The sequence below is a fragment of the Cetorhinus maximus genome, chromosome 18, assembly GCF_964194155.1.
Source record: "Cetorhinus maximus chromosome 18, sCetMax3.hap1.1, whole genome shotgun sequence".
In the NCBI taxonomy this organism is placed as follows: domain Eukaryota; kingdom Metazoa; phylum Chordata; class Chondrichthyes; order Lamniformes; family Cetorhinidae; genus Cetorhinus; species Cetorhinus maximus.
In genome coordinates this window covers 75769474-75794746 of record NC_135896.1, presented here as the reverse complement: position 1 = coordinate 75794746, position 25273 = coordinate 75769474, and the positions used below count along the sequence as shown (strand labels likewise).

The following is a 25273-nucleotide window of genomic DNA, read 5'->3' as shown; positions in this document are numbered from 1 at the left end:
GCAAGTATATCCTCCTTTAAATATGGAGGCAGTAACTGCGCACAGTACTTCTGGTGTGGTCTGACCAAAGCACCATACAATTATAACAAGACTGACTTATTCTTGTATTCCAATCCCTTTGCAATAAAAGCCAACATGCCATTTTCCTTCCTAATTGCTTGCTGGACTCACACGCTAACTTTGTTCCTAGTACAAGTACACAAGTCATCAATGTTTAAAGGTTTCAGGCGCTTTTTTAAAGAAAGATTCTGCTTTTCTATTACTACCATAGTGAATAACCTCATACTTCCATTTATTGTGCGCCATCTGCCACTCTGTTTCCCATTCACTTAACTGGTCTATATCTAGTCGGTCGGTAGTACAGAACTTGAGTATTGCTGAAAAAGAGACTTTTTTGTCAAAGCTTGTTCATCTTGCACTCATCAGGACAATTTTCAAGAAAATACCAATATCAAGGGAAACAGCATATTTATACACTCCATCATTGTGTGAATCAGCATTCACTGAGCTTATGAACTCAGCAAGTTGCGCAGTTGAGTTCTTCTTTAATGACACTATGTATGCCCAAATAGATGGTGTTGCCATGTGACGCCCTCTAGGCCCAGCTCACACAAACATCTTTGTCGGGTTCCATAAGAAACATGTCTTCGATGGAATGACACCCAACCTCCTAGCACTTGCATATTTCTGATATGTGGATGATATGTTTGCCATATTTAAATTTGCAGCTGCATGTAATAATTTCCTTGCGTGTCTTAATAGGCTCCATCCTACACTCAAATTCCCCTATCAAATGGAGTAGTCAAATGAACTCCCTTTCCTTGACGTACTAGCTGAGAAACCTGCCAGGGGTTTTCTACCACAGCATACCACAAGCCTACCTTCACTGGTCAGTACACACGTTGGGACTCTTACAGTTTCGTGTGCTATAAGATTGGCCTTATTGGCAACCTTGTAAATAAGGCCTGAGCCATTTGCTCACCATGCAAGCTTGATGCTGAAATAGGGTGCATCAAAGACACCCTGTGGGATAATGGCTACTCTGATCAGATCATTTCATGCAGTATATCATGTGCACTCATGAATGAGCCCAAGGCTGTCACCTTTCTGACCAACTCTACTTGTCTTTATCCAAATCACAACACTTATATTGTCTCAAGTTTTCTCTTTTAGGTTTCTAACTTTCCCTTCACCTGACCCCCATGACAACTGGATCCTATCCTTTCCCACTCCCAAGTTCTTCCCCAGCTATGAGATGTCCCATACCCTGACACCGGGCAGGCAGTGCAGCTTTTGGAATTCTAGTTGTTGGCTGCAGAGAACAGTATTTTTGCCATACTATCCTGTACCATGTTCAAAGGTCTATTTGTCAACCTCCCCGCAGTCTTTGTTCTCATCCACACAGGCAGCAAATGCCTTGTACTTGTTAGGCTAAAATCCTGGATCTCCAAACCTACCTGACTCAGTCACAGCCTCCTGTCCCTGACCATTGACCAACACTAAATCCTACTTAACTTAAGGGATATGACTGTCTCTCAGAGCAAAGTGTCCAGGTAACTCCTCCCTCCCTGATGCCTTGCATTGTCTGCAGCTTGACCTCCAGCCCAGTAACTCTGGGCTGAAGTTCCTCAGGCTGCAGATCTGGTTGCCAGGACATCAATGCTGTTCTGAAACTTCCAAATGCTGTAACTGCGGCACATGACCTACCCTGCCTTGTCTATCTAAATTGTATAGTTAATTAATTAAAATTATTGTTTGAACAATTCTACAGATTAGGTTATGTAAGTTTATCAATTTAATAAAGTAATAAGTTAGATTCTTAGCTCTGTTTGACCCATCTCCCTAACATGAAGCAAAAACAAAGCTGCATTATTCACTAATCCCTATCACCTACCTGCTGTCTTGTGACATTATTCCTTGATTATTTTTTTGTTGATCTTGAAGCTGTGGCATCTGACTCTCCTCCCACTGGTTCATTCTCAGGCCTGGTTTTATCCTCTCACTCGCCCGTGGGTCTGCTCACAAGCCTGGTTTTAACTTCTCTGTTCCTCTCTCTCACCCCCAGGTTTGCTCTCAAACCTGGTTTTATCCTCAGTATTTCCTTGCTCAGTTTGGAGCCATAAACCAGGAATAAGACATTTTGGTGGAATTCTGACTTTTGGATAATGAGATTCTGACCTTTTAGGTTTTTTTTCTAACTTCCTCCCTTTGGCCACAGCCTCCAATGCGGCCAAAGCCGGGAGGAGAGTGTCTTGGCCTGGAAGATCTCTGCAAGGCTGGGAGCAGGACTGGGGTAGATGCCACTCAAACTTGTGCCAACTTGGACCTGGCTGCCAACACTCCCTCCATGGGGAGGGTGCACTCTACTGCTGACCACTTGGTGGAGCCGTCCTGCGGGCCTGGGGAGTTGGGTGTGGTGAGGGAGCCGTGGAGCCCGAGTCTCCGGTAGTGTTGGAAATAGGGTCTGCTGAGTCAGTGAGAGGGGTGTTGGGGAGAGAGGCTACTGAATGAGTGTGTGTGGGGGAGGATTGTTGGGAAGAGGAGCTTTTGTGTGGGATGGAGGGGGAGAGGGGCTTCACTGAGTCTTCTATCGCCAGGGAATATGAAGAACTTGGCTGAAACTTACGTGTGTATAAAATAACATTTTTACAAATTGCTTTGAGAGTCCAGATTTTCATATTTATATGATATGTGATACCTGCACTTCAATAATCATAGACTGAATGTTACTATGTTGCTTTATTGCTGTTTTGTTTTTGCTGGCATCTGGGAGCTAATGTCCAAGCGTAATTCTTTTTATATATTCATTGACGGTATGTAGACATCGCTGGCAAGGCCAGCATTTGCTGCTCATCCCCAATTCACCTTGAGAAGGTGATGGTAAGTTAACTTGAGGTCACATTGTAAAGTAGTTTGCGAAGCACTGTCATAGTCCTTCGCTTTGCGTCACATGGACATAATCCAGCAAGGTCGTTTTCTGTTCTTAGTTTGGACTTCATCCTGTGTTACACACAAACTACATTGAATACCGGAATGCTCAGTTCACTTTTGTGATTTGATACGAATACATTGGTCCAGTCTTGACGTTAATAGAAAGTAAAGGGAAAACTATTTTTTCTACCTACTTGAAGCCTAATAATTCCACCTATTTGAGGTGGCCTTGAAGCATTTGCATTTCACCAGAGATCATAAAAAGTGCTATTGTGATTCTTGTCACAAAAAAATTTCAAACCTCTTTGTCGGCCACTAATTTTCTGGTCCTTTCTGTATTTGGCCACTCTCACCCCTGATAAATGCTTTTCTTCCGTTTAGGTTTGGTGGGTTAGGCAGGGTTTAGTTAATTATCAGGAGGCCAAACTGTTAACTGATTTAATGTGTCTCTTGACTCATTCAGGAGCTGCTGTCATTGGCTAAGAGGAAGCGGAGTGAGCCAGAGCAGCAGGAGCAGCAGGCAAGCAAACCGTCAGCATCGTCAGATTCGGAAACCTCGGACAGTGGCGATGAGGTGAGCCATGTACCCTTGTCTCTGTTAACCGTCGAGAAAAATGTAAATTGCTGGGTGTGAGTATTTGTAAAGGTTGAGGGGTGGTGGGAGGTGATTTCTTTTGGTGTTACTCTGAACTCACCACCTTCACATGGTTTTACTGTATCAGCTTCACCCGGTACAACCTTCAGCCTCTCATACCCTCCCGCATTGGGACTGCAATGTGCAGTGTCATATGACAGGGTTGTAAGGCAATGTCATTGGTATGTCAGAGTTCTTAGTGTTGTTTATATATCAAGGGTGTATTAGTACCTCAGGCATGCTGAAAAATGCTGTGGGGTGGTTCTGTGACCCTCAGGGTCATTGTGCAACCAGGGGAGTCACAGTTCAGAGACCTGGTACACTCTTCTCTCTGTCCTGCCCCCTCTTCCAATGCAGGAGGAATATTTGAGTCAAGGCTGCTCAGACCTACCAGCTGGCAGCTCTGATGAAAGGCTTGGTTCAAGTCTCACCTGCCTGTTGACTGGAAAGTAACAAATGTAACCCCATTATTTAAGAAGGGAGGAAACAGAGAATGACAGACCTGTTAGTTTGATGTCAGTAGTAGGGAAAATGTAAGAAGATTATAAAGGATGTGGTAACTGGACACTTTAAAAAAAATTAATGTTGATTGGGCAGAGTCAACATGGATTTCTGAAAGGGGAATCATGTTTGACAAACCTGTTGGAGTTTTTTTTTTGAGGATGTTACCTGTGGCATTAATAAAAGAGAACTAGTGTTTGTAGTGTATTTGGATTTTCAGAAGGCTTTTGATAAGGTCCCACACAATAGGCTAGTAAATAAAATTAGAGCACATGGGATTGGGGACAATTTATTGGTCTGGATTGAGAATTGGTTAAGAGACAAAAACAAAATAGGAATAAACAGGTCATTCTTAGGATGGCAGGCTGTGACTAGTGGGGTATCATAAGGATCAGTGATGGGACCGCAGCTGTTCATAATCTATATAAATGATTTGGATGTGGGGATCAAATGTAATATTTCCAAATTTGTTGATGACACAAAACTAAGTGAGTACGTAAGTTGTGCGGAGGATGCAAGGAGGATTCGAGGAGATTTGGACAGGCTAAGTGAGTGGGCAAGAACATGGCAGATGGAATATAATATGAATAAGTGTGAAGTTATCCACTTTGGTAGAAAAAACAGGCAGAGTATTTCTTAAATGGTGAGAGATTGGGACGTGTTGATGTCCAAAGGGACCTTGTTTATGTGTCACTAAAAGCTAGCTTGCAGGTGCAACAAACAATTAGGAAGGCAAATGGTATGTTGGCCTTTATCTTAAGGGGATTTAAGTACAGGAGTAAAGATGTCTTGCTGCAACTCCATAGAGCCTTGGAGAGACCACACCTGGAGTATTGTGTACAGTTTTGGTCTCCTTATCTAAGGAAGGATATGCTTGATATAGAGGGAGTGCAGTGGAGGTTCACCAGGTGAATCCCTGGGATGGTGGAATTGTCTTATGAGGAGAGATTGAGGAAACTAGGCCTGTATTCTCTCTAGTTTCAAAGAATGGGAGGTAATCTCACTGAAACTTACAAAACTCTTACAGGGTGACAGGGTTGATGTGGATAGAATGTTTCCCCTGGCTGGTGGGTTTAGAACCAGGGGAGACAATCCCAGAATAGGGGGCAGGCCATTTAAGACTGAGATGAGGAATTTCTTTATTCAGAGGGTGGTGACTCTTTGGAATTCTCTACCCCAAAGGACTGTGGAAGCTCATCATTGAGTATGTTCAAGACAGAAATTGATAGATTTCTGGATATTAATGACATCAGGGGATATGGGGATGGTGAGGGGGAAAAGAGGTAGATGATGAGCCATGATCTGTTTGAATGCCGGAGCCAAGTTCTCAAGCCAAATGGCCTATTCCCGCCCCTATGTTCCTATGACTTATCCCCTGGGGATGGAGTGAGGACTTGCACAGGAGATTCAAGTGGCAGGGAAGAAAACTCTTTGGAATGGAAGTCTTCCTGTGGAGCTTTTCTTGACTTCTAACCACTGCATTGGTTCACTTCCACAAAAGCAACATGGGAATCTCAGTCCATATGAGCTCAAAGCATTCACAGTACTTCATGATGATAAACTGCACAGGACGGTGTAATTATCAGCATATGCCATGTGTTCACAGCTGGGCACAGAAGGTGGCCCTCTATATCACTGGTTGGCTCTTGTTTGTGTCCTTTTAATGGTCCTTGTACGTATGGATGTAGTGCAAAGTGCTGTTCATCAGAAATTCTGCAGTCACTAGAATCTCTCAGTTGTCAAACAACAAAGGGCGAGCATTGAAAGATTGAGTCATTTCAGGGTGTCACTTCAATTAACAAGTAAATGTTAATTCAGCATGCTGAGTGCTGGTTTCAGTTTAATGTACCTCTTCCCATCCTGAGTTTCAACACTGGTATGTTTGTACGAGCACTGGTGTTTGACACAGCCCTTTCACGCCCAAGGACTAATGGGATTGATGTTTTAATATAAAAGCAAAAAACTGTGGATGCTGGAAATCCAAAACAAAAACAAAAATACCTGGAAAAGCTCAGCAGGTCTGACATCATCTGCGGAGAGGAACACAGTTAATGTTTCGAGTCCGTATGACTCTTCAACAGAACTAAGGAAAAACAGAGGTGAAATATAAGCTGGTTTAAGGGCGGGTGGGACAAGTAGAGCTGGATAGAGGGCCTGTGATAGGTGAAGATTATCAAAAGATGTCATAAACAAAAGGACAAAGAGGTGTTGACGGTGGTGATATTAGCTAAGAAATGTACTAATAGGTGACATTAAGGGTAGAAAGGACGAGCAAGGTGCAGATAGCCCTAGTAGGGGTGGGGTGGGGGGGGAAGGGATCGAAATAGGCAAAAGGTAGAGATAAAACAATGGATGGAAATACATTTAAAAATAATGGAAATAGGTGGGAAAAGAAAAATCTATATAAATTATTGGAAAAAAGGGGGATCGGAAAGGGGGTAGGGTTGGAGGAGAGAGTTCATGATCTAAAATTGTTGAATTCAATATTCAGTCCGGAACGCTGTAAAGTGCCTAGTCAAAAGATGAGGTGCTGTTCCTCCAGTTTGCGTTGAGCTTCACTGGAACATTGCAGCAGGCCAAGGACGGACATGTGGGCAAGAGAGCAGGGTGGAGTGTTGAAATGGCAAGCGACAGGGAGGTCTGGGTCATGCTTGCGGACAGACCGAAGGTGTTCCGCAAAGCGGTCACCCAGTCTGCGTTTGGTCTCTCCAATGTAGAGGAAACTGCATTGGGAGCAGCGAATGCAGTAGACTAAATTGAAGGAAGTGCAAGTGAAATGCTGCTTCACTTGAAAGGAGTGTTTGGGCCCTTGGACGGTGAGGAGAGGGGAAGTAAAGGGGCAGGTGTTACACCTTCTGCGGTTGCATGGGAAGGTGCCGTGGGAGGGGGTTGAAGTGTAGGGGGTGATGGGGGAGTGGACCAGGGTGTCTCGGAGGGAATGATCCCTGCGGAATGCTGTTGGGGGGTGAAGGGAAGATGTGTTTGGTGGTGGCATCTTGCTGGAGTTGGCGGAAATGGCGGAGAATGATCCTTTGAATGCGGTGGCTGGTGGGGTGATAAGTGAGGACAAGGGGGACCCTATCATGGCTCTGGGAGGGAGAGGAAGGTGTGAGGGCAGATGCGCGGGAGATGGGCCGGACACGGTTGAGGGCCCTGTCAACCACCGTGGGTGGAAAACCTCAGTTACGGAAGAAGGAGGACATGTCCAGACGAGAGCATGAAGCGGCACCGAAGCAGTCATCGATGTACCGGAGAAAGAGTTGTGAGAGGGGGCCGGAGTAGGACTGGAACAAGGAATGTTCTACATACCCCATAAAGAGACAGGCATAACTGGGGCCCATGCGGGTACCCATAGCCACACCTTTTATTTGGTGGAAGTGAGAGGAGTTTAAGGAGAAATTGTTCAGTGAGAGAACAAGTTCAGCCAGACGGAGGAGAGTAGTGGTGGACGGGGATTGTTTGGGCCTCTGTTCGAGGAAGAAGCGGAGAGCCGTCAAACCATCCCAGTGGGGGGTGGAGGTGTAGAGGGGTTGGACGTCCATGGTGAAGAGGAGGTGGTTGGGGCCAGGGAACGGGAAATTGTTGATATGATGTAGGGTGTCAGAGGAATCGCGGATGTAGGAGGGAAGGGACTGGACAAGGGGAGAGAGAATGGAGTCAAGATAGCAAGAAATGAGTACCGTGGGGCAGGAAACAGGCTGACACGATCGGTCTGCCGGGACATTCCTGATTTTGGGTAGGAGGTAGAAGCGTGCTGTCCGAGGTTGGGAAACTATGAGGTTGGAAGCTGTGGAAGGAAGATCTCCAGAGGCGATGAGGTCAGTAACAGTCCTGGAAACAATGGCTTGATGTTCAGTGGTGGGGTCACGGTGGGATTAATGTTTTGGCTGCCTGCTGCCTGTAGGATCTTGAAGCCTTAACTGACAATTCCTGATCCACTTCTGAGTTTGTACCATGTAAGGCCACAGAATAATTCGTGTCAGAAATGGGAAAAATTGTCTGTCTAATAGGGCATATTCCTGTCTATGTGTTGAAGCACATTGTTAATTTAAGAGGGAGCTTTACTCTGAATCTAATCTGTGCTGTACCTGAACAGAGGGAATACTTGTGCATGGTGTTCCCACTATTTTTCAGGACAGAACAATATAGATTTAACCAGTAAAAGGCCACTTAGAACAGGACACTGGGATCTAGTACGCAATACGCTGTCATGGTGCCCCTTAGCTAAACCCTCCATTACAAGACCATTAGTTGTAATGCCTCTTGATGCTGTGACTGTGATTTCCAACTGGTTTTATGTTGTTAAGTGGAAGGTCCCAGTAGCAGAAAATTAAAGCCTATTTTCAACACAAGTGGTGCTTGCTGTGCAACTACCAGGGCTACACTGCCTGGGACCTTTATCAGAGGAGGCTCCTGTCGCTAACAGGGACATTTTAGTTGACAGCATGTTTTCCTTTTCAGTGGACAGTGGGAGGCAGCAAGACCAAAAAGAAGGGAAAAGGCAAGGGTGCGGAGAAGAAACCAGCCACCAAGAGAGCGGTGAACAAGGCGGCATCATCTGGCAGCTCAGCTGAAGACAGCTCCGGTGATAGCTCTGCACCAGAGGAAGGTAAACCATTGGAATTCTTTAGTAAATTACACCCAAGTATAGCTGTAATTAATGACTGTCCACTTTGTGCTTCAATTAATGAGAATAATTCATATAGTGCAGCAGTGCTGCCAACACATGCAAATTTCCATCCTTGCTCTGTTGCAGGCTATGTCGCTTTTAACTTACTGGCCTGGTTACAGGATGGCAGTTATGTACTACTTTCTGACACACTGTCACTCGTGCAGAAATGGCACTGGGGCACGGCAGTGAATGGAAAGGGTTAGAGGTCAGTGGATTATAAGGTGTGAGTGGAAGGGGTTAGAGGTCAGTGATGCATAGGGGCATGAGTGGAAGGGGTTAGAGGCAGTAGAGTACATTGACAGTGGCAATTCACCAAACCAAGGGAGAGTCCATCTCTAAAAAGCAAAATACTGCAGATGCTGGAAATCTAAAATAAAAGCAGAAAATGCTGGAAAAACTCAGCAGGTCTGGTAGCATCTGTGGAGGGAGAAACAGAGTTAACGTTTCAAGTCCATACGACTTCAAGCAGAACTTAATAGCAAGAACTTGATTTGTATAGTGCTCTTAATGTCCCAAGGCATTTCAGAGACATTACCAAACAAGATTTGAAACCAAGCCATATGAGGGGACAGATATTAGGATAGGTGACTAAAAGCCTGATCAGAGGTAGGTTTCAAGTAGCATCTTGAAAGAGGAGAGAGAGGCAAAGAAGCTTTGGGAGGAAATTCCAGCGCCAGGCAGCTGAAAGCAAGGCTGCCAATAGTGGAGTGAAATAAATCTAGGATTTGCAAGAGGCCAGAATTGGAGGAGTTCAGAGATGCAGGATGGTTGTAGGGTTAGAGGAGGTTACAGGGATGGAGATAGATGCTGGCTGCAAAATCCAGACTAAGGAACATGCTCAACAGTGAGCTCTAAAAGCTACTAACAAAGATTCTGCAGGATGTAGAGGCAGGCATGCTCTATTCTGATATCAGTTTTAATATTGTACCTATTACAGGTGATTTGGCATCCAGCACCAAGGCAGGCAGCAGGCACAAAAACACAAACTTAAAAAAAATACATTTTTACATTTACAATTTTAAAAATTTTCTTGAGACTAAATTTTCACATTTGCAAAATTAGTTTTTCAAGGTCAGAGAGTGATTGTGATCTAGTATGCAATTAAAAACCGAGTAGCTCTTGATTGAGCATGAAGAGTCAGATTGGATTCAAAATGTTGAACAAAAACAGAATTACCTGGAAAAACTCAGCAGGTCTGGCAGCATCGGTGGAGAAGAAAAGAGTTGAAGTTTTGAGTCCACATGACCCTTCAACAGAACAGTTCTGTTGAAGGGTCATGTGGACTCGAAACGTCAACTCTTTTCTTCTCCACCGATGCTACCAGACCTGCTGAGTTTTTCCAGGTAATTCTGTTTTTGTTTTGGATTTCCAGCACCCGCAGTAGTTTTTTTGTTCAAAATGTTGATGCTGTTTCTCAAAGGATGCTGCCAGACCTGCTGAGCCTTTTTCCAGCACTTGCTGTTTTTATTTCAGATCTTCAGCATCTACAGTATTTTGCTTTTATTTAAGTTTAACCTTATTGGTCCCTATGGCGAGAATAGTGGTAAATAGTTGAAGTTCACGCTGAACTAGTGGTTTCTAATTGGTTCCATCTGCGAAGACTCCAACAGCTCACACTGCAGGGTATCACAGAAAACAACTTCTGGGTATCAACGTTTAACTGCACTTGTATGGATGTCACAAATTGCTGTCACTTTTACACGTAATAAGAGTGCTAACAGCCTTGATGTTATTGCAATTCTGGGCTATTGCTTTACCACATTGAAAATGCTATATAAATGTAAGATGTTTATTCCACCACTCCCATCTCCCTTCTTCACATGTGTAGATGGTTCTTGGTGAATGAGTCGTGTGTTCGAAATTTCAGGGGAAGTTTCTGATTCGGAGAGCAGTAGCTCGTCTTCAAGCTCTGAATCTTCATCCTCATCAGAGGAGGAGGAATTCCATGATGGCTATGATGATGACTTCATGGGTGATGAAGAAGACCGAGCAAGGTTGGAACAAATGACTGAGAAAGAACGAGAGCAGGAACTCTATAATCGGATAGAGAAAAGAGAGGTGCTAAGGAGGAGGTGAGATTCTGTGCCAGGGATTCTGATTACACCGCGTGGTCAGTGTTTTTGGTATAGGCACTTTTTAATCTCTGATATTCTGGGACCTCTAGATTTTACTTTCTTATTCAGTCCCAGAACACAGCTTTGTGGTTGTACAAACTTCATAGTTATTATTTAATGTTGAGTCCTTTAGAAAATTAAATGTTGTTTAGTGAAGCTTCCCAAGAGTGTAACACATGGTAATTGCAGCAAGTACTGGCACATGCTGAGTTATAAGGAAGAGAATATCTTGCTGAAGCATGTTGTGTGGAGCTGGCCAGCTCACTGAACCTCACATTCAGCTGGACTGACAGTTGGGCATGTGGCAAATGGTCTGTGTGGCACTAAAGCATATTACAAAGTTCTAGCTTTCGTCTTCTGTCTCTGCTGAGTGAGCTGATTTCACCTAAGCAGCAGTTGGAGTTCTACATTTGGCCTAAGTGCCCCTGTGCCAGGGAGAGAGAAATTCAGTTTTGCAAAGTGCCCAATATGGGCATTGTGAAGATAGTTGTTCAGGCGCACCACATACACAGGTACTAATTTATTCCTCTACAGCTGAGATCCTGAGGCCAGTTGTAATACCACTACACCAACAACTACTTGCATTTATATAGAGTCTTTAAAGCTATATAATTTGAAGATGCTTCAGAGGAGTGCTATCAAACAAAGTTTGACAGAGCCACATGGCATGTTGGGCAGGTGACCAAAAGCTTGGTAAAGGAGGTAGTTTTTAAGGAGGAAAGAGATGGAAAGATTTAGCAAGGGTTTTCCAGATCTTGGGGCCTAAAAAGCTGAAGGCACAGCCACCAGGTGAAGCAAAGAAAATCTGGGATGCAAAAGGCCAGAATTTGAAGGTGGATGGAGACCTTGGAGGGTAGAATGCTTGAGGAATTTAGAGATAGCAAGGGACAAGGTTATACAGGAGGTTGGAAACAAGGATGAGAATGTTAAAATTGAGGTGTTGTCAAGTTAGGTGATGGGATTTGATAATAGTCAGGATACAGGCAACAGTGTTTTGGGTGAACTCAATTTCATGGATGGTGCCAGGTGGGAAACTGGCCAAGCGAACATTAGATCAGTCAAGTCTAGAGGCAACAGGCATGGATGAGAATTTCAGCAGCAGGATGTACTTTGGCAGGGGTGGAGACGGGTGATGTTAAGCAGGCTGGATGTAGGTGGTCTTGGTGATTGAAGAAAATGTGCTACTGTTGAATGCTCGCCCAACTCAGTTCAGGCCAGGAGTCTGACCTGGGATAGGCTGGTCTGTGTGCTTTGGTTACATCCCATCTACATCAATGATATCAGGCATCAAAAGCTAGCCTTGTGACTAGTGCTTTTTCTTTTGATAATTGGAAGGTAAAGAGGTAAAGTGCATGTAGTGGGCATGCGTTAATTAAGGTGGACTGAAACTGCGAGGGGGAGGGAGAAAGGAGAGGGAGAGTGTTACCATTTTGGCTGTTGAGATTTGTTTCTTATCTGTCATGCACAGCACAGGATTAGCTCAGTGTAGCTCTGGTAAATTGGAACTTCAGCTGGTATTTAAAGGGTTCTTTCAAATTTGGCAGATTTGAAATTGAAAAGAAGCTGAAGGCAGCAAAGAAGAAAGAAAAGAAAGAGAAGAAGAAGAAGATGGAGGAAGAGCGAGAGAAGAAGATGCAACAGATTCAAGAGTCTCAGGTATCCTGTTTTTCAGTCTTGCCCACTTTGAGAGTGTTCTTCCTGCCAATCTCTCTGCATTCCACTGCAAAATGAGGTTGGGGGCCCCACCCTAACTCTTGTGTTCACTGATTTGATCTCTGGCTCAGTGCTGTTCAGTCTGAGCTATTGATATTTAACCACTTGTTTTGCAGGTGATGGTCATTGTGTTTCCATTAAAAAAAACCACCCTCTTCCCCCCAGTCTCCTTGCATCCCATCACCAGATTGTGCTTGTCACTCCTTGGTTCTGGTGCTTATGTTTTGAGAAGATCATTGCTGAATATGTGGGGTGGTCGTTCTTCATGTGTGAAAGAGGACATTGAGGGGTTTTTCTTCAGTGACAAATCATGACGCATTTTAAAAATAATTATATTTGGGATATGGGCATCATTAGCATTCATTGCTCATCCTTAGTTGCCCTCGAAGGCTTGCCCTGCAGCCTTGAGCACTGCAGCCTCTGTGGCATAGGGAATTCCACGATTTTGACCCGGGCACAGTTAAGGAACAATGATGTATTTCCAAGTCAGAATAACATGTGACTTCAAGGGAATGTTGCAGGTAGTGTTATTCCCATGCGCTTGCTGCCCTTGTCCTTCCAGGTGATAAGGGCCATGGGCTTGGAAGGCGATGCCAAAGAAGCTTTGGTGTGTTGCTGCAGTGCATCTTGTAGATTGTACACACTGCTGCCACTGTGCTCAGTGGTAGATGGAGTGAATGTTTAAGGTCATGGATGGAGTGTCAATCAAGCAGACTGCTTTGTTCTGCTTGGTGCTAAGTTGCACCCATCTAGTCAAGTGAAGAATATCTGCTTCAGTTTCCTCTGATGACTGTTCTGAGCCACATGGGCCAGGAAGCCCTAGGCTCAGTCCACTGTGATCTTAGCCAGGTGCTAAGAGGCTGCCCAACACTCGCCTCATTGTCTGGCAAAAGGAAGGAAGCAAGTTAGCTCAGGTAACCTGCCCCTGTGGCTGCAACCTGCATTCCTTTAAGATAGAGTAGCCTGCCATTACTATCTAGGCTCTCAAATTGAGGGTGGGTAATAGGGCAAGGGCCTGAGGATGGGTGAGCATCTCGGGGACTGTTGACCAGTAGGTCACAGTGCCTTCAGGGTAAAAGCAGCTAAAGAAATGGTTATTTTAACTTAAGGACCAGAGAGCTATTCTTAAGGATGTGGAGCTGCTGAAGATTTGTAACTGGGTAAAAGTCTGTAGAATTGACTGACAGAAATGAGTGCACCTCATAGACCTCATGTTTTTGTCACTTAGGTGATGTCGCACAATAAAGAGCGGCGATCAAGAAGGGATGAGAAACAGGACAAGAAGTCTCAGGCAATGGAGGAGCTGAAAGCTGAACGAGAGAAAAAGAAAAACAAAACAGGTGAGAAATGCAGTGATTACAGATGACCAGGCTGATCATCCAGGATAATATCCAGTGTGCCTGAGGTTTCGATGAAGACTGAACCATGCAACCTTTTGTTTGTCACTTATTTTAATGACCTTGAATGGATCACTTCAGATTGAAACATATACAGTGGAGGGGAGTCCACCTTGCGCTCATTCTCTCTTCTTGTTCCTCACTTGCGCACACAATTTTTATTCAACTTAAAGACCTTCTGTGCAATTTTCTTTTTGTTCAGCTTTAGTGGGAGTATTGTAGATCCCAGAGCAGCTCCATTCATTTAAGGGAAGCTGTAAGCTTCCTGCCTGTTCTACACTCTAGCTAGCTTGTTCTCCTTCACTGGTGGAGCCTAAGTAAAACAGGATAGTTTCCCCCAATAAGTGACTCCACCTACAGCAGCCAAGAAACCAATGGCAACTTGCACATATTTAGCTCTTTAGCAGAGGTAAACATCCGAAAGCACTTCACGGTGATAGACAAAAAATCCAGCAAGATCAAGTGATGGATAGCGAAACGAGTTGTGCCCTTTGACTTCAGGGGACAATAAGACATAGGAGTAGAAGTAGGCCATTCAGCCCATCGGGTCTGCTCTGCTATTCAGTGAGATCATGGCTGATCTGTTAATCCTCAACTTCACTTCCCTGCCTTTTCCCCATAATCCTTGATTCCCATACCAATTAAAAATCTGTCTATCTCAGCCTTGAATATACTTCACAGCCCAGCCTCTAGAGCCCTGCGTGGTAAAGAATTCCACAGATTGACTACCCTCAGAAGAAATTCTTCCTCATCTCTGTCTTAAATGGGTGACTCCTTGCTCTGAGATTATGCCCTCTGGTCTGAGACTCTCCCAGAAGGGGAAACAACCTCTCAGCATCTACCCTATCAAGCCCCTTAAGAATCTTGAGATTCAATAAGGTTGCCTCTCATTCTTCTAAACTCCAATGAGTTCAGACCCAACCTACTCAACCTCACCTCATAAGAAAATCCCTCCATAGCCAGGGTCAACCTAGTGAACCTTCTCTGGACTGCCTTCAATGCCATTACATCTCCCCTTAGATAAGGGGACCAAAACTATCAAGACTTCCCTATTTTTATACTCCATTCCCTTTGAAATAAAGGCCATCATTCCATTTGCCTTCCTTATTACCTGCTGAACTTGTACGCTACCTTTTTGTGATTCGTGCACTATGACCTCCAAATCCCTCTGTGTTGCAGCTTTCTGCATTCTTTCCCCATTTAAATAATATTCAGCTCATCTATTTTTCCTGCCAAAGTGCATAACCTCACATTTTCCCACATTATATTCCATCTGCCATGTTTTTGCCCACTCACTTAACCTCTGTATCCCTCTGTAGACTCTTTGTGTCACCCTCACCGCCTGCCATCCCACCTATTTTTGTTACCTGCAAAATTGGCAATAGTACATTGACTTCCCTCATCCAAGTCATTAATATATATTGTGAATAATTGTGGCCCCAGCACTGATCCCTGCGGAACTCCACTGGTTACAGGTTGCCATCCTGAAAATGCCCCCCCGCCCTTATCCCAACTCTGTCTTCCATCAGTTAGCCAATCCTCTATCTATGCATGGGCTCTTACCTTATTAAGTAGCCTTATGTGCGGTACATTAGCAAACGCCTTTTGGACATCCAAATATACTACATCTACTGGTTCCCCTTTATCAATCCTGCTTGTTACCACCTCAAAGAATTCTAATAAATTTGTCAGGCACGATTTCCCCTTCATGAAGCCATGCTGACTCTGCTTTCTAAATGCTGTACTATTATATCCTTTATAATAGATTCTAACATTTTCCCAATGACAGATGTTAAGCTATCTGGCATATAATTACCTGTTTTTTGTCTCCCTCCCTTTTTGCATAAGCGTGTTACATTGGCAGTTTTCCAATCCACTGGGACTTTTCCAGAATCTAAGGATTCTTGGAAGATTACTACCAGTGCATCCACTATCTCTGCAGCTATTTCCTTTAATATCCTGGGATACAACCCATCAGGTCCAGGGGACTTATTGTCATCTAGCCCCATTAGTTTCCCTAGTATTTTTTCTCCAGTGATAGTTATTGTATTTATTTCCCCTGGATTATTTAGTATTTTTGGAATGCTATTAGTGTCTACTACCATGAAGACTGATGCAAAGTATTTATTCAATTGCTCTACCGTTTTCTGGTTCTCCATTGTTAGTTTCCCAGCCTCATTCTCTAAGGGGCCTATGTTCACTTTGGCCCCTCTTCCTTTTTATACATTTAAAGAAGCTCTTACTGTCCGATTTTATATTACTTGTTAGTTTATCCTCAAAGTTTATTTTCTCCCTCTTTATTTTTCTTTTGTTGGTTTTTAAAATTTTCCCAATCCTCTGACTTACCACTAATCTTAGCCAAGTTGTATGTTTTTTCTTTTAATTTGATACTATCCTTAACTTCCTTGGTTAACCATGGTTGGTTTATCCCCTTCCTAGAATCCTTCTTCCTCACTGGGATATGTCTTTGCTGTGAGTCATGAACTATTTTCTTAAACGTCTGCCATTGTTCATCAACCGTCTTTTCTGCTAAACTCCTTTCCCAGTCCACTCCAGGCAACTCTGCCCTCGTTCCTTTGTAATTACCCTTATTTAAGTTTAGCACTGTTGTTTCCGACCCAAGTTTCTCACTCAAACTGAATGCTAAATTCCACCATGTTATGCTAGGGGATCTTTTACTCCGAGATCATTTATTAAGCCTGCCGCATTGCACATTATCAGATCCAAAATAGCCTGATCCCTGGTTGGATCCACAACATATTGCTCCAGGAAACTGTCCCGAATACACTCTGAATTCTTGCTCCTGGCTATCTCTGCCAATTTGATTTTCCTAATCTAATAAAGATTAAGTCATCCATGATTAATGTACTGGCTTTTTTACGTGTCCTCATTATCTCCTGATTTATTCTCTGTCCTCCAGTATAGCTACTCTTAGGGGGCCTATAGACTATTCTTATCAGTGTCATCTTCCACTTGTTACTTTTTACCTCCATCCATATGGATTCTACATCTTCCGATTCAAGATCGTTTCTTGTTATCGTACTTATTCCATCTAGTATCAACAAAACTACCCCAGCCCCTTTTCCTTTCTGCCTGTCCTTTTGAGAAGTCATATACCCCTGAATATTTAGTTCCCAGCTTTGATCTCCTTGTGACCATGTCTCTGTAAAGGCTATAAGATCATACCCATTAACATCAATTCATGCTGTTAATTAATTTATTTTGTTTTGAATACTTCATGCATTTAAGTAAAGAACCATTCATTTTACCTTTTTATAATGTTTTCCCCTTTTGACCCTATTTGCTGCTTTTTTTTATGTTTGTCACTGTCTGTCACTTTCTGAGTATCATTACCTAAGTAGCTGCCCTGCAATGCCGCCATATCCTTTTGTTTTGTAAGCCTATGTATCCCCTCTCCAGAAATCACCACCTGACCTCTATTTTGCTTAAAGCCCTCTCTACAACCCCAGTTAAACAGACCCTAGTTGGGTAGGGGCAAAGTTGGGGTCTTGACTAGACTGGGAGAGTGAAGATTTTGGCTGGAGCCAAGCATATCAAAGAGAGTAATTAAGCTGTAGATACATTGTAGCAAATGGAGGAGCTAGCTGTGATTATGAGTAGGAAACTTTATAGAGTGAGAGGAGTTTAGGGAGAGCAGTGGATTCGGAGGAAAGAGAACAAAAGGCTTTAAGATGGAGATTGATTTCACAGGATTAGAAGTTGCTTAGTGCAGAGGCTTAGGAAGGGTAACTTGCAGGGAAGCTTGGCTGGGGGTGCATAGAGAAGGATTTTGAGGAAGAGGATGGGACATATGGAGGTGATTAAAGTTGGAGAAAGTGTCAGGAATAAAGGTAGAGATAATGTGTGATTTGGTAATGAAAACCATTGCAGTAGTTTGGATAGGGCAGATGGTTAAAAAAAAAAGGCCTTGAATTTATAAAGTGCCTCTCGTGACCTCCGGTCAACCCAAAGTAGTTTATAGGTTATTAAATGCTTTTTGTAGCATGGTCACCATTGTAATGTAAGGAAGTATAGCCAGGCAGGGACAATTCAGTAAGGGGGAAGGTGTCGCCATCCACGAGCCAAGTTGTCATCAAAATCAAGTGCAATCTTCCATAGTAAGGTTGTGGGCCCAAGAGAACAGACACTGTGGAGAGAGATGCAGAGAAGGATATTAATTGTTGGTCCACTGGCAGGACCCGGTGGTAGTGATGGGAAGGTGGTTAGTGAATTTAGGCCCTAGCAGGCATGCTACATGGAAAGGTAGGTGAAAGAGGGTGGGGTACCTGCTTCAGTGGGCCCATCAGAGAACATCGAGAGGCACAGAGGATAGATATGAGCATATTCAGGGGCCTCTCAAGCCTGTGACAACGTGTGCAAGAGGAGGGGAAAAAAAGGTGGCCTGACTGTGTGACATAAGTAAGCAGGAGAGGAAACTGGTCTTCATAGTGCATGGAAGTAATGAGCCTGGAGTTTGATCTATCTTGTTTATTTCAGCTGAACTGTTGGCCAGGAAACAGCCTTTAAAAGCCAGTGATGTTTACTCTGACGATGAAGAGGAGGAGGAGGAGGAGCAGTCTAGTGTGAAGAGTGATCGGTCGTCTAGGTCGTCATCTTCTGATGAAGAGGAAGAGTAAGTTATTAATGCGATCTCAACCTATCTACAGTGAACATCTTCGGATAACCAGGATCTTAAACTGAATTATTGTGGGTCATTACGTTCTTGTTAACATACTGGGCTTTAGGGCAAGTTTCAGTGCTCTGTAATGAAGTTGACCAGTGCATGGAATGAACATTGCCCCTTCGCCTGGAATGGGAGGGCGTGTAAATTAATGGAGCAGGAGTCAGTTGTATGGCACAGCAAGATCTGTTGATAAATGGCTTCAACAATTGTGCACCAGATATGTTTATATAAGTAGCTCTCGGACTTGATGGAGTGAACATGTGCCCCAGGTGGTGGGTGTGAGAGTTGGTGAATGTTTTGCGGGGGACAGAAGCATCAGAGGTTGAAATGAGGAAGTGCTTCATAAAATCATCAGTTGCAGAGAAATTGGGGTGAATGGTAGGTGATGGAAGAAGCTGGGAAGTTAGGAGTTTGAAGGTTGCAAGGAACTTGGGGGAAGAGAGATTTTTTGAGGCAGATGTAGTTGGAGGGAAGGGGGGAGTTACATGGAATTGGTGATTGAAGATGGCTTTGACTACAATCAAAGCCATGGAAGATGAGGAAGTCAAGGGGCTGTGCATGAATATGGATAGGAAGATTCTTACGAAAGTTGATAGGAGTGCAGTGAACTCAGAAGAGAGATGGCTGGGAGAGCAGAGGTGGAAATTGAAATCATTGAGGATGGGTTGTTACTCAATGCAAAGCCCAGTAGAGAAAAGAAGTGTTGGTGTTGGATCTGACAAACGAAGGAGAGTTGAGATAAGTGAAGCAGATTGAGATGCTCAAAGAAGAAGGTAGCTGTGGAGACTTCCGTGAAGGCCATGGTTAGCCAAATTTCACTTCATATGAGCTATAAGGCTGGGGAGATTGTAAGAGCTTAGTTCACAAGGGAGTCGCACTTGATCTTCCAGCAGAGTCCAAGGAGGCAATAGTTGGTAGGATGAGAAGGACGGGAAAGAGGTTGTTGAGGATAGCATCCAGCAGGTGCACTGGATGGGATTGACAGTAAGAGGAGGATATGGCTGGTAGGCCCTGTAGAGATTGCAAGAGAGGCACAGGGAGTATCTGTGCTCTTAGTGAAAGGGCCTGTGATGATGACAGGAGAGAAGGAAGAAGGAACCCTGGTAATGCTTTTATGATTTTGTGCACAACTTGAAGTAGTAGTGGTGTGGCTTTAGTTTATCTTCTAGATTCTTATACTGTGGATAGTATGGTGTTAGGACAGGTTCGATCCCAGAATGGGTTAAAGCTGAACCTGATTCTGTCCTTAACACACATGTTTAATGGATTCGAGGGTAGCAGTAAGAAAAGGAAACCTGGCTGGTATTCTTGTGATTGGAGATGGTATTGAGACACTTGCTGTGTCTAGTGCTAATATCAGAATTTCAGTTCATTGTTGCTGAGTTTATAACTTGTTTTTATTTGGGCAGAAAAGAGGAAGTTCCAGCCAAGTCACTTCCGGTCACTTTGCCAGAGGAACTCAACAAAATCAGACTTTCACGGTATAAGCTGGAGCGATGGTGTCACATGCCCTTCTTTTCCAAAACAGCAGTTGGTTGCTTTGTCCGCATTGGCATTGGAAACAGCAATGGGAAGCCAGTATACAGGGTAAGCATGGAGCTGTGGCTATTGGTGTATTGCATCAATGTGGTGCTGTGACGGTCGACATTTAGGGTGAGGGTGTAGTAGCTCCTACAAATCTTTCACCCTGGTCCCACCATCATCTTTTTGTTTTTGTGTTTCCCCATTTCATTCCTCTCAAATTTCCTTCTAGACTGCAAATAATACACACTTTCTCCTGCCAGCATCATCACTCAGTTGCAATCAAGACTCACTGCACCACTTCTGCACTAACTTACTCCTTACTGAAACTGAAGAACTGACTTTAATGTGCCCTATAGGCTTTAAGATCCAAGCTTGGCATTAGCTCAGTTCATCTCTTTTACAAGCCTAGGTACTACAATTAGGATTCTTGGAGCCACAGAAATAAATGTGTGGCTGGTAGTTGTAAATGTCTTTTTAGCTCTGAAGAAGTCATATGGACTCAACATTAACTCTGTTCTCTCTCCACAGATACTGTCAGACCTGCTGAGTTATTCCAGCATTTTCTGTTTTTATTTCAGGTTTCCAACATCTGCAGCATTTTGTTTTTATTATAGTTATAAATATCTTTCCCTGCTTCCAGGTCGCAGAGATCACTGGTGTTGTAGAAACTGGCAAGGTCTACCAACTGGGCAGTTCAAGAACAAACAAAGGCTTGCAGTTACGGTAGGTACCAGGAAGGGAAAACTTCCCTCTCCATTCCTATTGAACACATTTTATTTTGTCAGCTTCTTTCCTTTGCCTCTGCTGCAAAGTCTATCTCTGAAAGGTAGTAGCTGCTTTTGGACTGTGGTTTGATGGGCAGAACCAACTCTGTGATCCTGTATTTGAATAATCACTTCCTCACAAGTCAGCCAAAATGGTGTTCAGTAGGGTGGCTTGAAATAAGTTTGGTGTTGCAGCCAAACTGAATCCTATCCTTAACAAATGCAGGCACAGATTCTTTCCAGTTGGGATTAAGGGATGATATAGTTGAGGTGTTTAAAATGCCTAAAGGAGTTAAGATAGATGGAGGGAAATTATTTTATCAGAGGGAATCCAGAACAAGGGGGCATAACCTTAAAATTAGAGCTTGGCTGTTTGGAGTGATGGACTTCTTCACACAAAGGATAGTGGAAATGCAGAATTTCCCCTCTTCCCTCCAGCATGCAAACAAAAACCTAACGAGGCTAGAGAGCAATTAAAAATTTCAAAGCTGATGGATTTTTGTTCGGTAAAGGTGTTCAGATCAACCATGATCCATCTGAATTATGGGGCGTGAGGGGATGAATGGCTGCTTCCTGTTTATGTAGGATTGCTGGAAATTGGTCCAACCCCTCCCCCAATCTGATTTAATTTCCTTTAACCTGGGGATAATGTGATACCACATCGCTGCTCTGCCTAACGTCAGCCATCTCACCTGAGATTGACATCAAGATCTATGGTCAGTACAGTTCAGAACCAACCCGGTGATGCCTATATTTGGGTTGTCGTGCTGCTGGTTGTTGGTGAATTGATTGTGGTGCACCAGCCAAATTAGTTGAGAGAGTTGGTTTTAGTTCTGGGAGGAGCTTGTACCACTGCACCATCCTGTTCAGTGACTGTGCCATGCAATGTGGGATGTCCTTCAACGCAGTTGAAGATTTTGCATTACATTGAGTCTAAAACATGGAAACAGGCCATTCAAGTCTAATTGCTCTATGCTGGTGTTTATGCTTCACATGAACCTCTTCCTACCCCCTCTACATCTAACCCATTAACTTCTTTATATTTGCCCAGCATCTCCTGGAATGAATCTGTGCTACTCGCCTCAACCACTCCTTGTGGTAGCAAGTTTCAAACTCTAACCACTCTAGGTAAAGAAGTTTCACAATTGGATTGAGTTAATGAGTATTGTATTTATGGCCCTTAGCTTTCCTCTTCCTCACAAGTAGAGACCTATCTATTTATTAAACACAATTTTATCAAATTACAGTGCGGAAACAAACTTCCCATGTTGCCCTCTTTCGCTCCTCGTTTTCCCCCCCTCCTTCAGTGTTTTCTTCCCACCTCCCCTACACTCCCACAGCTAACAACTCTTACATGGCTGCAGTTCCATGGGCAAATGCCACCTTCCAGTGCTTTGTTCGTAGAGTGTCAGCAAGGGGTGGGAGTGACATCTTGATTATGACCCTGTCCTCACCTGATTCCAACACAGCAAGCACGTGGTCAGGAGCAAATACCCTGAATGTATTCTACCCACTCCAAACCCTTTCTGGTGCAGGGTATTATAATCTTGGTAGAAACAATAACATTTGTTTATTTCTTTTAGAATATGAAAACCCAGATATATAGCAAAAGATTGAAGCTGCAAGGTTCACAGTTTAAATCAAAAGAATTTTACTATGCACAAATCAAAGAACCTGAATAACAACTAGACTCAATCTTAAATAGTCAGTTACGTTAAAGATATTTAAAATACAATGAACACAGATGCTTATACTCTAAACCAAACTTCTTAACTAAACCTTCCTTGTACACCGATTTGATACTCAAACCCAATAAACTCAAGTCAATACTTATCAGAAATTGGAAGATTAACCACTTGGGTTGAGTACAATTTCAAAGATTTGTATCAGGGTTGAGATTTTTCGGGCCCTCCACTTACTTCTGATGAGGTTTTCCCTTCAAATCTTCTCTTACTGGGGTACTGCATCAAAAACACACTCTCACAGCTCAGCTATCCTTGAAGTCCAACTCACTGTTAGGAATCCTTAATACTCTTTTACCCAGCACATAGAATTTCACCTGCACTCTGCTTGAAAGAGATGTTTCCTGCAGCAACTTTTTCAAAAACTAAAACCCTGCTTGAGACCAGAGCCGTACCCAGAATCTACTTTCCTGTACAATTGAATCTTGTTAACCCTTTTGCTGTTGTTTATCTCCCAGGCAACTTGGTCACATGATCAGATATTGGAAGCAAGATGCTTTAGCAGAAACCTAGCTCTTAAAGGGACCATTACCCCAACACAAAATAGTTTTTCTTTCCCTCCCCCCACAAAGCACGAGTCATCTCACAGCTCCCCCTCAAAAGAGAGCCTTACTCAAGTGTTTTTTTAAATCTGCACATTTTAACATTATAAGCTCTTAGCAACTATCTTAAGCATAGTACACGCAATAATCCCCACACCATAGTTCATTTAAAATTCACATGTCCAGCACCTTGTGACCCTAGGCCTAAACAGATGGAGATATTGACCAAAACTTTTGACATATAAAGTTTATAAGTTTCCTTTATACATTTTAGGTAAGTAAATGAATAGTCAAGCTCTAGATAAAGTACCTGCAATTATGTTGCTCCTTCTTACAACTTGAACAGTTTTTAAGGTAATTGGTTGCAGCATCCAATGCCAGTGAAACAAATAGAGATTCTTGATCTGGAATTTATCCAAATACACTAGCGGATTACGATCTGTGTAGATAACAGCCTCTCCGGCATTTCTGAAAACGTATATTTCAAACTGTTGAAGAGCCAAAACAAGACTTAACACTTCGTTTTCAACTGTGGAGTGCTTTCATTGACGAGGATTAAGTTTTCTCGATAAATAACTGACTGGATGACTACGTTAGCTTGTAATTTTGTAACAACATGGCTCCGACACCCACATCAGCATCAATTGCTATCTTGAGTGGTTTGCTCATATTTGAATAGCCAACACAGGCCTATTTATTAAGACAGCCTTTAATCTCGAAAGCAGCCTGACAACATTCTGTCTGGTCAATTCTCAATAAGTTTGTTAATAGGGGGACTACAGTGCTGAAATTCAGGAAGAACTTCCTGTGAAGTCCACACTTTGAGGAAACGCATTATCTCTTATTTAGTTTTGGGAACGGGAGAGTCCATAATTGCTTGAACTTTAGCTTCTCTGGGCAACACTCTACCTTGCCCCATGACGTGTCACAAATAAGTGACCTTGGCAAAAACACTTTTCGCCAAATTTATCACTAAGTCAGCTTTCTGTAGTTTCTCAAGTAGTGCACTGAGGTGTTTCAAATGGTCTTCCCAAGTTTTGCTGTAGACCATTAAATGTTGATATCGACAACACAGTTCGATAATCCACTCATAACTTGTTGGCTTTTGAAAAATAGCTGGTGCATTCTTCATTACGAATGGCATCACTTTACATTGATATGTTCCGTCTAGTGTTACAAAAGCAGAAATTTCCTTCATTTGATCTGTTAGTGGCACTTGCTAGTAAGTCAATCACACTGATAAACTCTTGAGTTTCCAACTCTTATCAATGCAGTCTTCAATTCACAGTATAGGATAAGAATCAGTTTTTGGTACACATTCACTTTATGATAATCGATGAAAAATTTTTAAGTTCCGTCAGGTTTTTGTATCAGTATGACTGGTGAACTCAAGCTACTTTGACTCAGTTCAATCAGAACATAACATAACATAAGAGGAGCAGGAATAGGCCATTTGGCCCCTCAAGCCTGCCCCGCCATTCAATAAGATCATGGCTGATCTGCCCCAGGCCTCAACTCCTCTTTCGTGCCAGCTCCTCGTAGCCCTCGCTTCCCCAATATTTAAAAAATCTGTCTACCTCCTCTTTAAATACTTGCAGCGATCTAGCCTCCACAACTGTCTGGGATAGAGAATTCCAGACATTCACTACCCTCTGAGAGAAGAAATTCCTTCTCACCTCAGTTTTAAATGAGTGTCCCCTTATTCTGTAACTATGTCACCTAGTTCGAGATTCCCCCACTAGTGGAAACATCTTCTCAACATCTACCCTGTCAAGCCCCATCAGAATCTTGTATGTTTCAATAAGATCACCCCTCATTCTTCTAAACTCGAATGAATAAAGGCCCAACCTGTTTAGCCATCCTTGATAAGTCAACCCCTTCATCCCAGGAATCAGCCTAGTGAATCTCTTTTGAACTGCCTGCAATGCCAGTGTATCCTTTCTTAAATATGGGGACCAAAACTGTACACAGTACTCCAGGTGTGGCCTCACCAACACCCTGTACAGTTGTAACAAGACTTTCCTATTTTTAAATTCCAATCCCCTAGCAATACAG

General features: G+C 43.2%; 1 protein-coding gene across 2 annotated transcripts in view; it reads left to right on the top strand.

Annotated features, from left to right (window-relative positions):
* rtf1 (RTF1 homolog, Paf1/RNA polymerase II complex component) overlaps positions 1–25273 on the top strand; it is a 73320-nt gene that overhangs the window by 21570 nt on the left and 26477 nt on the right. Inside the window, exons 2-9 of one of the 2 annotated variants that reach the window (XM_078562981.1) lie at positions 3395–3505; positions 8528–8675; positions 10606–10810; positions 12397–12508; positions 13794–13905; positions 18460–18595; positions 20056–20233; positions 20811–20893. In XM_078562981.1, coding sequence (XP_078419107.1) covers positions 3395–3505; positions 8528–8675; positions 10606–10810; positions 12397–12508; positions 13794–13905; positions 18460–18595; positions 20056–20233; positions 20811–20893 — 1085 coding nt within the window. Of the gene's footprint in view, positions 1–3394; positions 3506–8527; positions 8676–10566; positions 10811–12396; positions 12509–13793; positions 13906–18459; positions 18596–20055; positions 20234–20810; positions 20894–25273 lie in introns of those variants that run through there. The other variant, XM_078562982.1, reaches the window with a different exon arrangement.